The 15,232-nt window shown below is 35.8% G+C and overlaps 1 protein-coding gene across 1 annotated transcript in view; it reads left to right on the top strand.

Moving 5' to 3' along the window:
- Window positions 1–5,738: 5,738 nt before the first annotated feature.
- The window catches only part of LOC132165582 (ferrochelatase-2, chloroplastic), a 36,190-nt gene continuing 26,696 nt past the window's right edge, over window positions 5,739–15,232 (top strand). Inside the window, exons 1-3 of the mRNA XM_059576208.1 lie at window positions 5,739–5,896; window positions 5,993–6,171; window positions 13,109–13,436. Coding sequence (XP_059432191.1) covers window positions 6,047–6,171; window positions 13,109–13,436 — 453 coding nt within the window. The 5' untranslated portion in view covers window positions 5,739–5,896; window positions 5,993–6,046. The remainder of the gene's footprint in view (window positions 5,897–5,992; window positions 6,172–13,108; window positions 13,437–15,232) is intronic.

Raw genomic sequence — 15,232 nt, forward strand, 5'->3', positions numbered from 1 at the left:
CAATCCACTCATATTATACACCATCCCAAACACGGTCGCAGAACCGTGGTGGTCCAATGGTCTCGCGTGAAGAATTCGAAAGAGCCATTGAAGCCGAGAGGGAGAAGCACAGAGAGCAAATGGATGCGAGGCTAGCGCAGCAGAGTGAGGAGATTACTGCGGCGGTGACCGCGCAGGTGACTCAGCAGGTGACTCAGCAGATGGCTGAGCAGATGGCTGCTCAGATGGCTGCTCAGATGGCGGCGCATGAGGAGCGGATTCGTAGCCTTGAGGGGTCGAGACGTGTGGGGTCGGAGCCGGAGGTGACGACGATCAGGAATCTGCAAGATGCAGAGTCACCAGCCCGAGTGATTGCGAGATCCTCAGTTGATAGTCGATCAGGTAACAATATATTTTTTTTATTTCTATTTGAGTAACACGATTATTTTACGAGATGAATATCATTTTAAGGGCTAGTAATTTTGTTTGGTAAATAAACTTTGTTCGTATCTAACACAATTGTATATAACACAATTGCAACGTAATATATATGCATGTGTAGATGACGTAAGAGTAGAAGCTGAGGACGATGATCACAATGAAATCCAACACAAGACGCCGGTTGGACAGAAGTCTCGTTTGTCTCAACATTATACCCGTCGTTTAGGCACCCCGTAAGTATTTATATATATATATTTAACTCAAAATAATTTACTATATATGCATAGTTAGTAAGTTTATATTTGTTGAAGACGCCTCATTAAATAAATGTATATGTGTTTATGTATGTCGATATTGTGTATGTGACAATTATTCGATTGTTTTCTCACTTACTTGGACATTGCTTACCTATAAGGAGTTGATAATTGATTGCTTGTTTTATTATTTGCAGTTAGTGCGGAGATGTCGGGAGTTAATGGTCATGATGTTCACTCGGCTATGGTCGGAGTAGTGTATAACCTTACATGTATATTTGTATAACGTTGCACATTTGCAGTTAGTCTTTTGGATTTTGTATTTGTGTAGTTGTAGTGTTTGGTTAGTGTTGGATTAATTATGGTTGTTGAATTGTGGTAGATCGACTATATTTGATGTTGGATTTACTATATATACTTGATGTTGGATTGATTGTGGATGTTGGATTTGGATTGTGGATGTTGGATTGATCGAATATTAGGTAACGAGCGGAAAAAATTCAAAAAAAAAAAAAAAATTTCCCCTGTAAAATTTGGTAACGTGGCATAACAAGCCACGTTACCAAATGGCAACGTGGTGCCACGTTACCAAATGGCAACGTGGCAACACGTTACAAAAGAGTAACGTGGCAACGCGTTACCAAATTGTAACGTGTTGCCACGTTACCATTTTTTTTAACGTGTCAGAACCTGACATGTTACCAAATGGTAACGTGTCAGAGTCTGGCACGTTACTAAAGTTCCAGTAGCTACGTCCAATTTCACCACCTGTCAAACACGTTACCATATACACGTTACTAATGGTCCGTTGCAAAAAAAATTGATTCTTGTAGTGTGATGTTAAACATCTTCATAAAAGAAAAGAAAAGAAAATAAAAGAAAAGAATAAACCCGAGACTTGAACTTGAAGAGCTCCTATTCTTCTCCTTCCCAAGTCTCTCAATTCTAGAGGCTTAAGGGTCTATTTATAGGTTTTAGAAGTCCTAGACAAAGTAGTAAACCTACGGATTTCGTAGGGTTTTGAGACCTATTACAAATTGAAGTTGGAAAACCCTAATATGGAAATAATGTCAATCCAACCACCACTTGATAAGTCTCCTGCGCACGGGTGCGATCGATCGCAGCCCGTGTGCGCTCGATCGCAGGTTTGCGATCGATCTTCTTCTGGCATGCGCTCGATTGCTCCTAGCTCGGATTGTGCTTTGTCCTCTCAGGTATTGCGCTCGATCGCTCCTAGCTCGGATTGTGCTTTGTCCTCTCGGGTATTGCGCTCGATCGCAGGTACCCTGCGATTGATCGCAGTACCAGGGAGCTCCAATTGTCTTCATTTCCTCTTTTGAGCTCAAATCACCTAGTTTTACTTCATTTTCTTCCAAAAACCTGTAAAAGTATGAAAACACAAAAAAGAATTAAAATGGCCTAAATAATTAAAACCAAATGATAAAAACATGCAAGTTAAGGGCTAAAAATATGAATATTTTAGCACTTATCATTAACCAAATCAAAATTCTTCACCTTTTGGCGTGAACACTCAATGCTTTGAGGCAATAGGTCATGTTACTTAGTGAAAAGCTTATCAATGATCATATATATATATATATATATATGCCAAAGTATCTGTCTAATAAATCATTGAGTTTCACCCAAGACATAGAAACACACATATCAGACTTCATGTCATACCCCACAAATTATGTGCTAATGTGCTTGTGTAAGATGAGATCAAACATGTGAATTCTCAACTATCCTAAGCAAGTAACCAAACTGAAAAACTCAATTATCAAATCATGTGTTCAAGATTTTAAGCTCACCAATGAAATCAAATCACAATTTTTAAGATCAACCAAAATTTTAAGACAAACATGATTATATATATATATATATATATATTTTCTTTTCACAAACAACAAAAATAAAAATAAAATAAAACTGAGACAAAGTGTGTGTAAAGTGTCTCCCATACTCCCAAACTTATATTACACATTGTCCCCAATGTGTCTATAACATGGAAAGAATTTACCCGAGATATGGACGAAATTGTCTGGAATAGCATTGCTCGTAGCATACTCCCAAACTTGAACTAAAACACACTTGTCCCTAAAATAAAACACTAAACAAATAAAAAGGAAACATAAATAAAACTAAAGACAAAAATAAATTGAAAGACAAATAGAAAAATAACAGGATAAACTATGGGGTGCCTCCCATGAGCACTAAGTTTAACGTCTACAGCCAATCTGTACAACAACTTCAGTACTGCAGGATGGAGGTGCGCTCAATCGCACTGCCGCATGGTAGCTCAAAGTTATGGATAAAAAACAGAGAAAAATTAAAACCACAAAAAAAATAAAAAAAATAAAAACTAATAGACTTTAAAAACAGAAACATAAAACAAAAGGCAAAATAAAAGAAAACAAAAAACAAAAACAAAAAACAAAAAAATAAAAATAAAAATAAAAATGAAAATAAAAGCAAAATTGAAATTAGCAGCTTTAGTACTGCTGTCTGGCTGTGTGCTCGATCGTAATGCACTTGCGCTCGATTGCACAACTGCACTCGATCTCCTTGGAATGGGAGTTCGAGCGTACTGTCGCAAAACATAAGCATATAGGGCTCACAGGTAGCAATGCGCTCGATTGCACTACCGCAAATTAAATCATATTTGCGGATAGAAACAGAAACGAAAACCAAACTTAAAAATTAAATAAAAATAAATAGAAACATAAAACAAAAAAAAACAAAAAAGCATAACAAAACAAAATAGAGAAAAGAAAGCAAAATAAAAAATAAAAAATAATTAAAAGAAACTAAATTAAACTAAAGGAAAAACATTTGCAGACATAATTTTACACAATCCCTGACAACGGCGCCAAAAACTTGTTGTGCCAAATGCCCACCTAAATTAATAGGTAAATACTTTGTACGTTTTACTCACAAGTGTATAAGATTAAATGATAGTATAGCAGGCAAATATGAGATTAGTCTCATGAGGATTGGTAAATTATGTTTAGAAGTAATTTCCCTAAGTAACGAATTAAGCATGAGTGTTTACTCTAATTCTTTTCTTTCTTAAAGAATTTTGCATGGGTGTCTACTATGTTGTTCTTTAAGAAAGTATAAATCTGTGGAAATCGACAAACACATGAGGCCTAGGGCATGGGTGTCTACTCCTGGTTCCCCATGTTGATTAACTCAAGAACCCAATGTGGATTTCTTTTGTTACTCTTATTAAACCTAAGACTCGATCATCCAAATTGATTTAATTAACTAGTCCATACCACATGCATATGTTGATCTGGCAAACACATATGAGGAATTCAAGATATCATGAATTAATCAAGTTAAATACACAAAAATATAATTGTAGCAAGGGCGCCAATATTGAAATCATAAATAGACATGATTAGGACTTCAATCTAGCCCTAATTAAAATATAAAGTACATAAATCTTGTTATCTTATTTTCAGACAATTATCTTAGGTTTTTATATATTTTGATGATCGGTCTTTGATGAGTACAATTTGAGGATCTATTTATGCTATGATGTTTCATCTTTACTCTAGTTATCTTGATTATGATATTTAGTTATTGCTTTCTTATTCCTGTGATTGAAAGTCTTCCACTATATTCTCTCTTTTAGGAGATATTACGATTCCAAAGTCTTGTTTTGGGAGGGACAAGGCTGGTAGGCGAACTATGGAGTCAATTGCCAATTAATTGATTTTCACGGGGCGTTATAGTTTTGGGGTTTGTGTTTAGTTTTGCGGCTAATATTAGATTTTGGACTTGCATAACGAGTGGTTCACCTTTCGGTATGTTCAAAGTTGGATGTGGGTGATAGAGCTAAGTAGTCACCCATGGATTTGCCAAAACACTTTATAAATAACAATTTACAAATGCATTGGTATTCACTATTATTAGTCAATATGTGTCTATTTTAATTAAACATAATTTTTAGGTTGAATCTTTTTAGTTGTTTTATATAAATATTTTGGGCAAAGTCCAGATACCCCTCTCAAACTACAACCCAATTGACAATGTCTCTCCCAAACTTTCAATTGTGACAATGTCCCCTCCAAACTACCAAAACATTGTCAATGTCCCCCTCCAAGACTAGCAATAAGACAAAAATGCCCCTATAGATTTATCAATAAGACAAAAATACCCCTATAAATTCAAAAAAAAAATTGATTTTTTTAAAAAACAAAAAATTTTAATTTAAAAATAATATTTTTTTAAAAAACAATTTTTTTTTTTTTTAAAACGGAAATTTTTATTTAAAAAAAAACTATTTTTTTTATTTAGTTTTAAAAAAATTTTCATTTTATTAAACGAAAATTTTATTTTTTTTAAAACGTAAATTTTTATTTAAATAAAATTATAAAACAAAAATAAAAAGAAAATTTTTTAAAAAAACCAAAAATTTTCGATTTTTATATATTTAAAAAAAAATTGAATTTTTTTTAATTTTTTTTCTTTTAAAATTGATTTTAAAAAATAAAATAAAATTACCAATCCTTTGATTTTTTTGTTTGTTAGTTTTAGGTTTTTTCTAGAAGTTTTAGTTTTTTTTTAAAAAAATTTATTAAGGGTAATTTTGTCATTAAGGGAAACATTGACAATTTTTGGTAGTTTAGGGGGCATTGTCACAATTGAAAGTTTGAGGGATATTGTCAATTAAGTGATAGTTTGAGAGAGTTATGTACACTTTCCCTAAATATTTTACATTGTGAATACAAGTTGATATTCATAGGCTAATATAATTTGAATAAAAATGTAAAAAAAAAAAAAATTTATTGATTTCTCCTACCAATCAAATGTCGGAAAATGTTTTTAGTTAAACGCATTTTTTACCGGAAATATTTGACTCCAAAATAAATAGGGCCTTAATATATAATGACGAGAAAACCAAAAACTTAAAAAGAAACCAAAAAATCTGGGTAGTTAAAAAATAAAAAATAAAATTGTAGTATCCAATAAGAAGCTTAGAAGAAAAAAAAAAAAAGATAAGAGTTTAAACAGGTGGCGTGGGCTTCTGTTCATTTGTTTTTGAGTGGCCCTCCCTCGCTCGCCATGATTACTGAGAAGTGAGAACTACTTCTAACTAACTGTTTCTGGTTTCTATCTCTGCAATAAACCAAAAGAACACTGGAACTTTCTCACCCTCCATCTCCGTTACTTCTCTCACGTGCTCTTCCTCACCTACTCTTCGCTGCGTTTTGGTAATGCTTGTTTTTTCCTTTAATTTTTATTTTTATGGGTTTTGATTTTAATGCTTGGTTTCGGGGTTTTCGGCTCATTTTGTGTGGTGGGTTTAGTGGGTTTTGATTTTAGGATTTGCATAGAGGAAGAGCAGTGGTGCTATTGTGAAGATGAATATGAAGGGTCTAATTCCGAGTCCTCCTTGTTCTTCTGCTGCTTCTTCTTCTTCGTCATCGTCTACATTTCTTCGTCCTCCATGCCTCACCTCCGCTTCTCGCAGTTCCAAATTCCCACGGTAGGTTTCCGAATTTTCCTTTTATCTTTTATTTTTGTTTTTATGGAGTACATTTATTTGTGGATGTATGTTTGTATTCATGCAATTATGTATGTATGCATAGTTGTGCCCTTTTTGCAATTTTATGTATTGGCTCTTTTGTTATTTTTTGATATATTTATGTTTATTTATTTTTATGATAAGTTATTTGTAATTTAAAACTTAATGGATATGAAGGATAGCATGTTGTTGAAGGTGAACCAAAAAGAAAGGAAATATAGGAAAATAATTAAAATAAAGAAAGTTCTTGTTTTAGTTAGTGGCTAGCTATTAAATGTAGAGGAATGTTACAAGCTTCCTTTCTTTTTTGTAAAATGTGGTTTCACTTTCCACCATCTTTGTGCGATGTATGTATCGGAAGTTCAAAGCTGAATTATGTCATGGCAAAAAATTGGACGCAGTTTTAATTAGTAGAGAGATGCTGTGCTTTCTTCCATATCTTGTGTGTCTTCTTCCACTTGTTGGTTAGTAGAGAGGATGTGCTTTAAGTTGATAGTCTAACATATTTTTGAGCTTCAGAGGTTTAAAAATTTGCTTGGCTGTTGTTTTATGAGTTTAGTGAATTCTCATTTTGGAGTATGTAGTATGGGTATCACACATTGACAATTTGTTTACAAGAATTCCAACCTTTTGTTAACCATTTTAAACCATGTAATTACTTTTTTTTTTTGATAAATAAAGTAGTTCATTAAAAGAGAGCTAGGGGCGCAACCCAGGGGGAAATATTTTACCCCGAAATAAACAGGGCCTTAATATATAATGACGAGTCACAGGCCAGTCATACAGTCTCGACGGCTGCTTACCCAAGGTCTTCTGGTGGTTCTTCCTCAGGGGTGGCTGAGTCGGGTATGAGACTTCGCCTCTCTCATCCTCGAATGACGGAGAGTGGAGCATCTATTTATTCTTTTGTTTTCAAGTCTTAGCTGGAATATGCTCGGAGAGTGAAGAATAATATAGGTAAGTAGCTGAATAAGAACAAGAAGTTGCTGACTGAGGTTGTAGCGGGCACTTCGGTGGTGGGGGTGGATGGCTATTCCGAGGTGGTGCTCGACACTATGGAACTCACGCCCACTTTGGGATTGACTTATGCTCGACACTATGGAACTCACGCCCACTTTGGGATTGACTTATGGGGGTGACGAGAGAAGCCTTTTGAATCTTTTTTTTAGTCATTGAAGAGGACCGGAATCATGAAGAGGGGGTTTTTGCCTCAAATACTAAGGGGAACAGGGAGCTAAACAATTTGGAATGCTCAAGTAATTTTGAGGCTAGAGACTGTGGCTCTAGTAGGCTTAAAGGCAGGGTGATTTAGGCTTGCCTTGTGAGTTTAGGGTTGTTTTGGGTTTTGGGCATGAGGGTTTCTTTAGGCTTATTTTGGGTTTTGGGCTCCTTATATGGGGGTTTCTTGTGGGATAATGCGGGTTTTCCTATGTATACTCATTGTGTACTTAGAGGCGTATTGCACTTTTTTTTGATATATACAATTATACTTATCAAAAAAAAAGAAAAAAGAAAAAAAGAGCGCTAGGGGCGCAACCAAGTACATAGTGTGTATACAAGATAAACCACCTAGTAAAGTCAAGAACGAGAAAAGAGAGCACAAAAGTCTATAAAGTTAGAGAAATTGAGAATGACGTTTATAGAGATCCATTCAAACAAGGCTTTAAGAAACCAAAGTTGTAGGTGCGACGTCATTTTCTTGCAATCTTCCGTAGTCGTATGGGGGGATGGACTGCATGCGGTGGACTCCTTCTAAACGAAATATCTTTGAGGTAAGGTCTTTTTTTCGCATGCTTTCTTCTTCGGGGATAGATGTGCTAGCTTCCTCTTTCCCGTGGAGGAATATATGGAAAGTAAAAGTTCCATTGAGAGTCAGTTTCTTTGTGTCGATAGTGACTCTTGGAAAGATTCTGACTTCGGATAATTTGCGTAAAAGAGGTATCATTGTGGTGGAATGGTGTTGTATGTGTAAGCAGAGTGGCGAGTCTGTCAACCATCTTCTTCTTCACTGTGAAGTGGCATGAGCTTTATGGATTATGTTATTTTCTCTTTTTGATGTCACATGGGTCATGTCTGGAGGGGTGGTAGATTTGCTGGCTTGTTGGCGCAGTTAGCGGGGTAACAGTTCAGCAAAGGAGGTGTGGCGAGTCGCACCAGTGTCTAAAGTGGATTATTTGGCGAGACCGGAATGCAAGATGTTTTGAAGATAAAGAAAGGTCAATGGAAGAGCTCAAAAAGCTGTTTATTCAAACACTGTTCCATTGAGCTGACGCTTTCAGTATGCCTCAGTTTTTCACCATGTCTCAATTTTTGTCTTTATGTTCCTCTTTTGCCTTTAGTGGGGTATTTCTTTGTATACATCCTGTATATTAGGGTTGCGTCACTTTGCACTTTTTCAATGAATAACTTATTTATAAAAGAAAAAAAAAAAAAAAAAATTCTTGCAATCTTCGAAACTTCACGCATTCATTTTTCTCCAAATGCACCACATTAAACATGAAGGCATTCAATTCCAAACAATTTTAATATCTTTCCGATTGACTCTTCCTTTCCAACAAGCCAAGAGATTTGCTACTCGTCTAGGCATGATCCACTTTATTCCAAACATCTGAAAACCAAGTTTGACAAGTCTCTTGTGATATCACAATGAATAAGGAGATGATCAAGAGTTTCCCCACTCTTTTTTCAAATACAATACCACTCTATCACTATAATGTGACGTTTGCAAAGATTATCCAAAGTGAAGATTTTTCCTAAAGCTGCTGTCAAGTGAAGAAGGCCACCCTTAGCGGAGCCTTAGACCTTCGTTTGCTCTTCCAAGGGAAGGAGGAGTCAGCGTTGGAAAACTGGACTTTATAAAACCTTTAACCTCAAAGAATCATCTTTTCGAAGGAATCCAGCATAACTTATCTTTGCCCTCCCCGAACCATCCTACAAGAATACAAAGTACTGAAGAAAGAAGTAACAGACTCCAACCCTCAGTCATGCACCAATCTTATAAAATTTAAGTTCCAATGCACCTCATCATTGTGGATACACATATGTTCAGAAACTAGCATCCATATTCCTTTGATGTAAAAAATCTCGTGAAAAAAAATCCTTCAAAGAGCGGTCCATGCAATTATTGATCTATAGTACCAATATATAGATCGGACAATTATGCCATTCGGAAGAAGTCTTCTATTGAGGGAAAATTTTGGGGAAAATAGAAGGGTGGGAAAGGGATGAAGGAAAAGTGAGGGAAAATAGGCTTTATCTTTTGTTCGGTTGGGGAGGAAAGATGTGTGAATGGTCAAGTGAGGGGAAGGTATTTCATCTGGCTGTTGTGAGAGGGATAGGTTTTCATCATATTGCTTTATTCTTTAGGAACCAAACCCTGCATTTCTTTTTCCTTAACTTTTTCTGAAGGGTTAATTACTTTTTTAGTACCTGTAGTTTAACGCGAAATCAAACAGACCTCTCGGTTTCAAAAACTATTGCAGATGGTGGACATATGATAAACGCAGTTGGTACTTCAGTCTAAGTCCAAGTCGGAGACAGTGGGGCAGTCATTACACAATTCGTGTAATTTAACGGCATGCTATGTCAAGTCCAATCACAATTTGACAAGTGTCATATACACCTCATTAATATATATATATATGCTGACGTGGTGAGAGAAAGTACGCTTTCTAGCATACTCACATACTACTTGTCGTTGTTTCAAATTCCAGTGACAGTGGCGAAGCGTATAGAAAAAATACAAAGAGATTTTCTGTGGGGAGGTGTAGGTGACGAATTCAAGTTTCACTTGGTAAATTGGTCCAAAATTTGCATGCCTACGGAGACGGGGCGATTAGGGGTAAGGAATTTGATTCAATTTAATCGAGCTTTATTGGGTAAATGGTTGTGGAGGTTTGCAAATGAAAGAGATGCGTGGTGGAGGAAATTAGTGGAGGTTAAATATGAGGTGATGAGGGGTGGTTGGTGTTCCAAGGAGGTAGGAGGATTGTATGGGGTAGGAATGTGGAAATGTATCCGAAGGGGGTGGGATGATTTTAAGCAACATGTGCGGTTTGAGGTAGGAAATGGGTCTCGTATATTGTTTTGGCAGGATGTGTGGTGTGGGGAGGTATCATTGAAGACTTTGTTTCCCACTTTGTTCAATATAGCATGTGTAAAGGAGGCATGGGTGGAGGAGAATATAGAGATAGTAAATGGTGCTATTCATTGGAATGTAAGGTTTATTCGACCTGTTCATGATTGGAAACTGGAGGAGGTTTCGAGATTTTTCAAAATGCTCTATTCCCAACAGGTAAGGCATGGTGGGGTGGATAAAATTTGTTGGATTCCCTCGAAGAGAAAGAATTTTGAGGTAAAGTCATTCTATAAGGTGAAGATTAATTTAGTCCCGATGGATGGCCCTTGGAAGATTATTCGGAAGAGTAAAGCTCTTCTGCAAGTGGCTTTTTTTGTATGGACGGCGGTGATGGGGAAAATCTTAACATTGGACAATCTACGTAAGAAGAACATCATTGTGATGGAGTGGTGTTGTATGTGTAAGAAGAGTGGTGAATCTATTGATCATCTATTATTGCATTGTAAAGTTGCTGTAGAGATATGGAATATGTTTCTTCAGCTGTTTGGTGTAACGTGGGTGATGCCGGGTTGGTTGAAGGAATGCTTGGGAAGTTGGAGAGGGCAAAGGGGTAAGTGGTCAGTCATGCAAATCTGGAGGATGGCCCCTTTGTGTGTAATGTGGTGCTTATAGAGAGAAAGGAATGTACAGAGTTTTGAGGATCGTGAAATGGGAATTATAGAATTGAAGAAAAGGGTGTTCCAAACACTTTTCTCATGGAGAGTGTTGTGGTATTCTTCCCAAGTTTCAACGCTTGCGGAATTTCTAGATTTATGTGCATCATTTTCAGTTTAAAGCTTGTATTTGTGGGCTTTTTTGTATACTTCCTGTGTACATGGGTTGCGCCCCTTGTGCTTTTTAATACATTGACATTACTTATCAAAAATATATATATATACATTATTTCTTTTGATAAGTAATGTTGCATATCAAAAGTGCAAATGGGTGCAACCTTAGTACATAGGAAATATACAAGAGAATGCTGGAAAAGAAAAAATTAAAAAAGTCCTAAACCTGTAGAACAGGCTCTAGTATATATATATATATATATATATTAATAAGTAAAAATGTATATATCAAAAAACCCAAAAGGGCGCAACACAATTACACAAGGTAGAAGCGAGCATCAAGAATCACCTAAGAAAAAACCCTAAGCTCATAAAGAGCCCCCTCAAGAGACCCAAAATAGACCCAAACAAAAACACCCTAAATCCCGAAAAAACTAGGACTAAGACCTACAAAAGCCCAATAACAGCCCTAAAAACGAAAGCCCCTACTGCACCTAAGGGGGAAAGAAAAAACATTTTTAGCCCCTCCTGCCTTTATATATATATATTGTTTAAATAATATTAATGAGGCATTTGAGACACGCAATAGTCGTGTGGCAGTTTCTAATTAGTTTGATGTGACACGCAGTTAGATTATTGGACGAAACATGAATGAAAGTACCAACTGCGTTTCTCAAATGTCCACAAGTGTCATCTGTGATATTTTTTAAAATTGAGGGTCCGTTTGATTTTCCGTCAACCACAAGCATTTGTAAAGGATTTAACTCTTTTCTAAATCAACCACATGGATGGAAAAATAGTATAGTGCCTTTCCTTGCCTGTCCTTCCCTCCTACCCTTTCCTTAGTTTTATTGTGGCAGAGAACTACAGCTTTGAAGACTCAATGTTGCTTGTATAGGAGTGACTAAGAAGTAGAAAGAATAAACCATAACTAACACCCAAAGGTACAAATGTCTCTAATTACACTAGCAAGGTATTTACCTATGTTTAATGGGTACTCTCAATAAGGATTGCCGATTTTCAGATTATCTAAATATCCAAAGCTTAGAGTTCAAGGTCCCATCCACTGGGGAATGCTTAAATTTATAGATGGCCTTTTTTGCTTCATCTTGTAAGGGTTAACTTGCTGGAGATATCTTTGTTAAACTGGGTTTTGTAAGCCCTTTTTATGAAACAATCTTGGGACTCTTGATTTTACCCTTTTTGGTTTAGATAGGGGTTGATGGTGTTATAAGTTGGGATTCAATAAACTTACACAACCAAGTATGTAATAACTGAATGTAGAAATTGATAGGAATAATTTCGCCATTTATGATAAGTTATTAAAACTATAAGGAAAATGGGCCATTAATTGAAATCTTATATTGTGCCTTTATGGAAAGAAGTACCATGTTTCAAATGCTACAAAACTATAATGACTTCTTTGGTTTTCACTTTATAATGGAAATAATTTTGCACTAATCACTTTCATTTGTTTGAAGTAATCCCAAGGGGTTGGCTCAAGTGGTAAGAGCCTTGGTCTTGGTGGCATCCCCATCAGGTCTAAGGTTCAAATCTCTTTGGGTGTAAACAATTTTTTTGGGTCACACCCGTCGGCGAAACTAGAGTCTTACCTAATCTCTGGGGGAGGGAGGGGACAATGGTGGGTACACGAAGTGGCCCTTCCTTTGAAGGGTTTCCGGCATCATTTTTTTTTTCTTGAAGTATTACATGTCACTGTTGGGCTCTAATATCTTTCCTTTGTTTTTATTTTCTCTACAATTGTGCATGTTTCCAGATATTACTTTTTATGCGTTTCTAATTCGTGCTTATTTTCAATGCTAAAATATGTCACATTACATTCTTTAGGAATATTATTATGGTTTTACTCAACTGCAGTGCTATACATGAATTCAGTTATAATTGCCAATTAATAGACTAATGTTTTAGTGTCATATGTGAGAATTGATATAGTAAATCAAATATTATATATTGATTTTCTTTGCTTTCCTAGGCTGTCACCACAGGCAATATGTACCTCCCAAAGGATATATCATTGCTCTGGGGTCCATACGGAGGCTTGTCATAATTCTTATCTTTCAAAAAATTACATAGTCGCAAGATTTTCTTCGGGATGGTCTGAAACACAACCTTTATTTTCTAAGCAATCTCTAAAGAAGTATTTGGTGCCATTGGGAGCACTAGTGACGTCAAAAACTCAAGATGCCTCTGATACTCCTATTGTTGGTGATGATAAGATTGGAGTCTTGTTGCTGAACCTTGGAGGTCCAGAGACTCTTGAAGATGTGCAGCCGTTCTTGTTTAACCTTTTCGCTGACCCGGTAATGAGCTTACTTTTGTGTTTAATATGTACCAAATAGTTCTTTATCATTCGCTCCTATAAGTTTGCAACATTATCTTTTTTTTTTGTTGTTTGTTTTTCAACACATACAATTTTCATTGTCAAGTAATTTTTTGACCATTATATTTAATTTTGATTAATCAATATTATTTTGTTAGATGGCCTAGAAAGATATGGCCTAATCTTATTGGTAGTTTCTCTCATCTCTTATTTTTGTCTTTCACAAATTATATTGAAAGATATGTGCATGTGGAATGATTTGTTTTGTAGGTGAACAGTATTTTCTTTTCCCAAAAACTTTTAAATGAAATCTATTGTTCTGTATATATGTCTTGCAATCAATTAAGAACACAGTTATATAATGACAACTATAAGTGTGTAACCCTGTATATTTGGTACTGGATATTTTTGTATTTAGGATTGAAGATAGCTATCAAATGGTGGGCAGTAATAAATCTTGCTTATGCTACATAGACTCTGTTATTGTTGTGGGAATGTGTCTTGCTATATGTATTGTTCGTTTTTCCCCTTCTCTTTTGTATATAAACCTTAAGAGGAGCATCTGAGTTTTACTATAACAATCATGTCTTGTAGAATATATAACTTCTTTTGAAAGACTGACGTAACAGGACAAAAATTTTACTTGAGGAAAATTAGATCAATCTGAGACTACAATATACACTCTGATTTGTTGCTAGATTATTTGTGGAGTTTCTTTGTTTTCATTTATGTTGGCAAAGAATCTAATTTTGGGAAAATGCCCCAACAACCCAGTGCTTTGATGGTGTTCTATTGAGCCCTCTTAGGTTTATAATTTTCCTAATCAAATTCTTTGTGGTTCCTCATCTTTCTAATTATGTCATTCCATTCATACACTGGTAATAACCATTAACATAATGTGTTATGGACTAAATAAATCACACCATGTGTAAAAACATTTTGGCTTTTTTTAACACCATCTCATTATTTTATTTTAATATCAATGTAGTGATAAACAATATAAGAAAGAAAAACAGAGGATTGAAGAGAGACAGAGAAAGGAAGAGAAAGAGAAGGTGTTGAAGAGAAAGAGAAAGCGAAAATTGGGGAAAAAAAAAAATGGAGTTGGAGGATAGAAGAACTGTCTATCCCGTAAAAGAACCACTCTACAAACTCTAGACAATACCAGCAGAAATTCGTTCCATTTTAGTTTTTTGAACACACACTAAATTAGGCTTCCAATTTTTCAATAAATTGCTAATGCTGAGCCTTTTGTCTGCATCGTTGACACCTCTAACATTCCAACAAATAATTTTCAAATTCATAATGGGGTACAAGCCTTATCATGGTACCGAGGAGATGGATGGGATTTGGACAGGTTTCTTTTGGAATCACAGTTCACTGAACTTGACAATTGAGAAGTTCTTTGACCTCTTTGACCTTGCTCCCTATCTCTTTTTTGAGAGACCCCAAAGTATTGGTCTGGCCTTTATGTCTTGATTCGATAGCAGAAAATAACTAAGAAATCTCCTGCTCAAATCCTTCATATGAAACCCCCACGAACTTTTCTAAGCCATACATGGATCTCTTAATCTAGTTTGAACTCTCAATCTGTCTCGCGTGGGGGGTTGCATTGAAAGGGGAGCTCATAGGAGCGATACAATGGGTACCCTCTTTGCTTTAAGCAGAAACCACAATCACAGGACTAGTGGGCTTAGGGATGGCTACAATGTTTCCCTTAGAAAGATTGCACACTACACTGCCAGAGCCATACATAGAGCCTTCCAGGACATCTAT

This window comes from Corylus avellana, chromosome ca11 (assembly GCF_901000735.1).
Source record: "Corylus avellana chromosome ca11, CavTom2PMs-1.0".
Taxonomy (NCBI): Eukaryota; Viridiplantae; Streptophyta; class Magnoliopsida; order Fagales; family Betulaceae; genus Corylus; species Corylus avellana.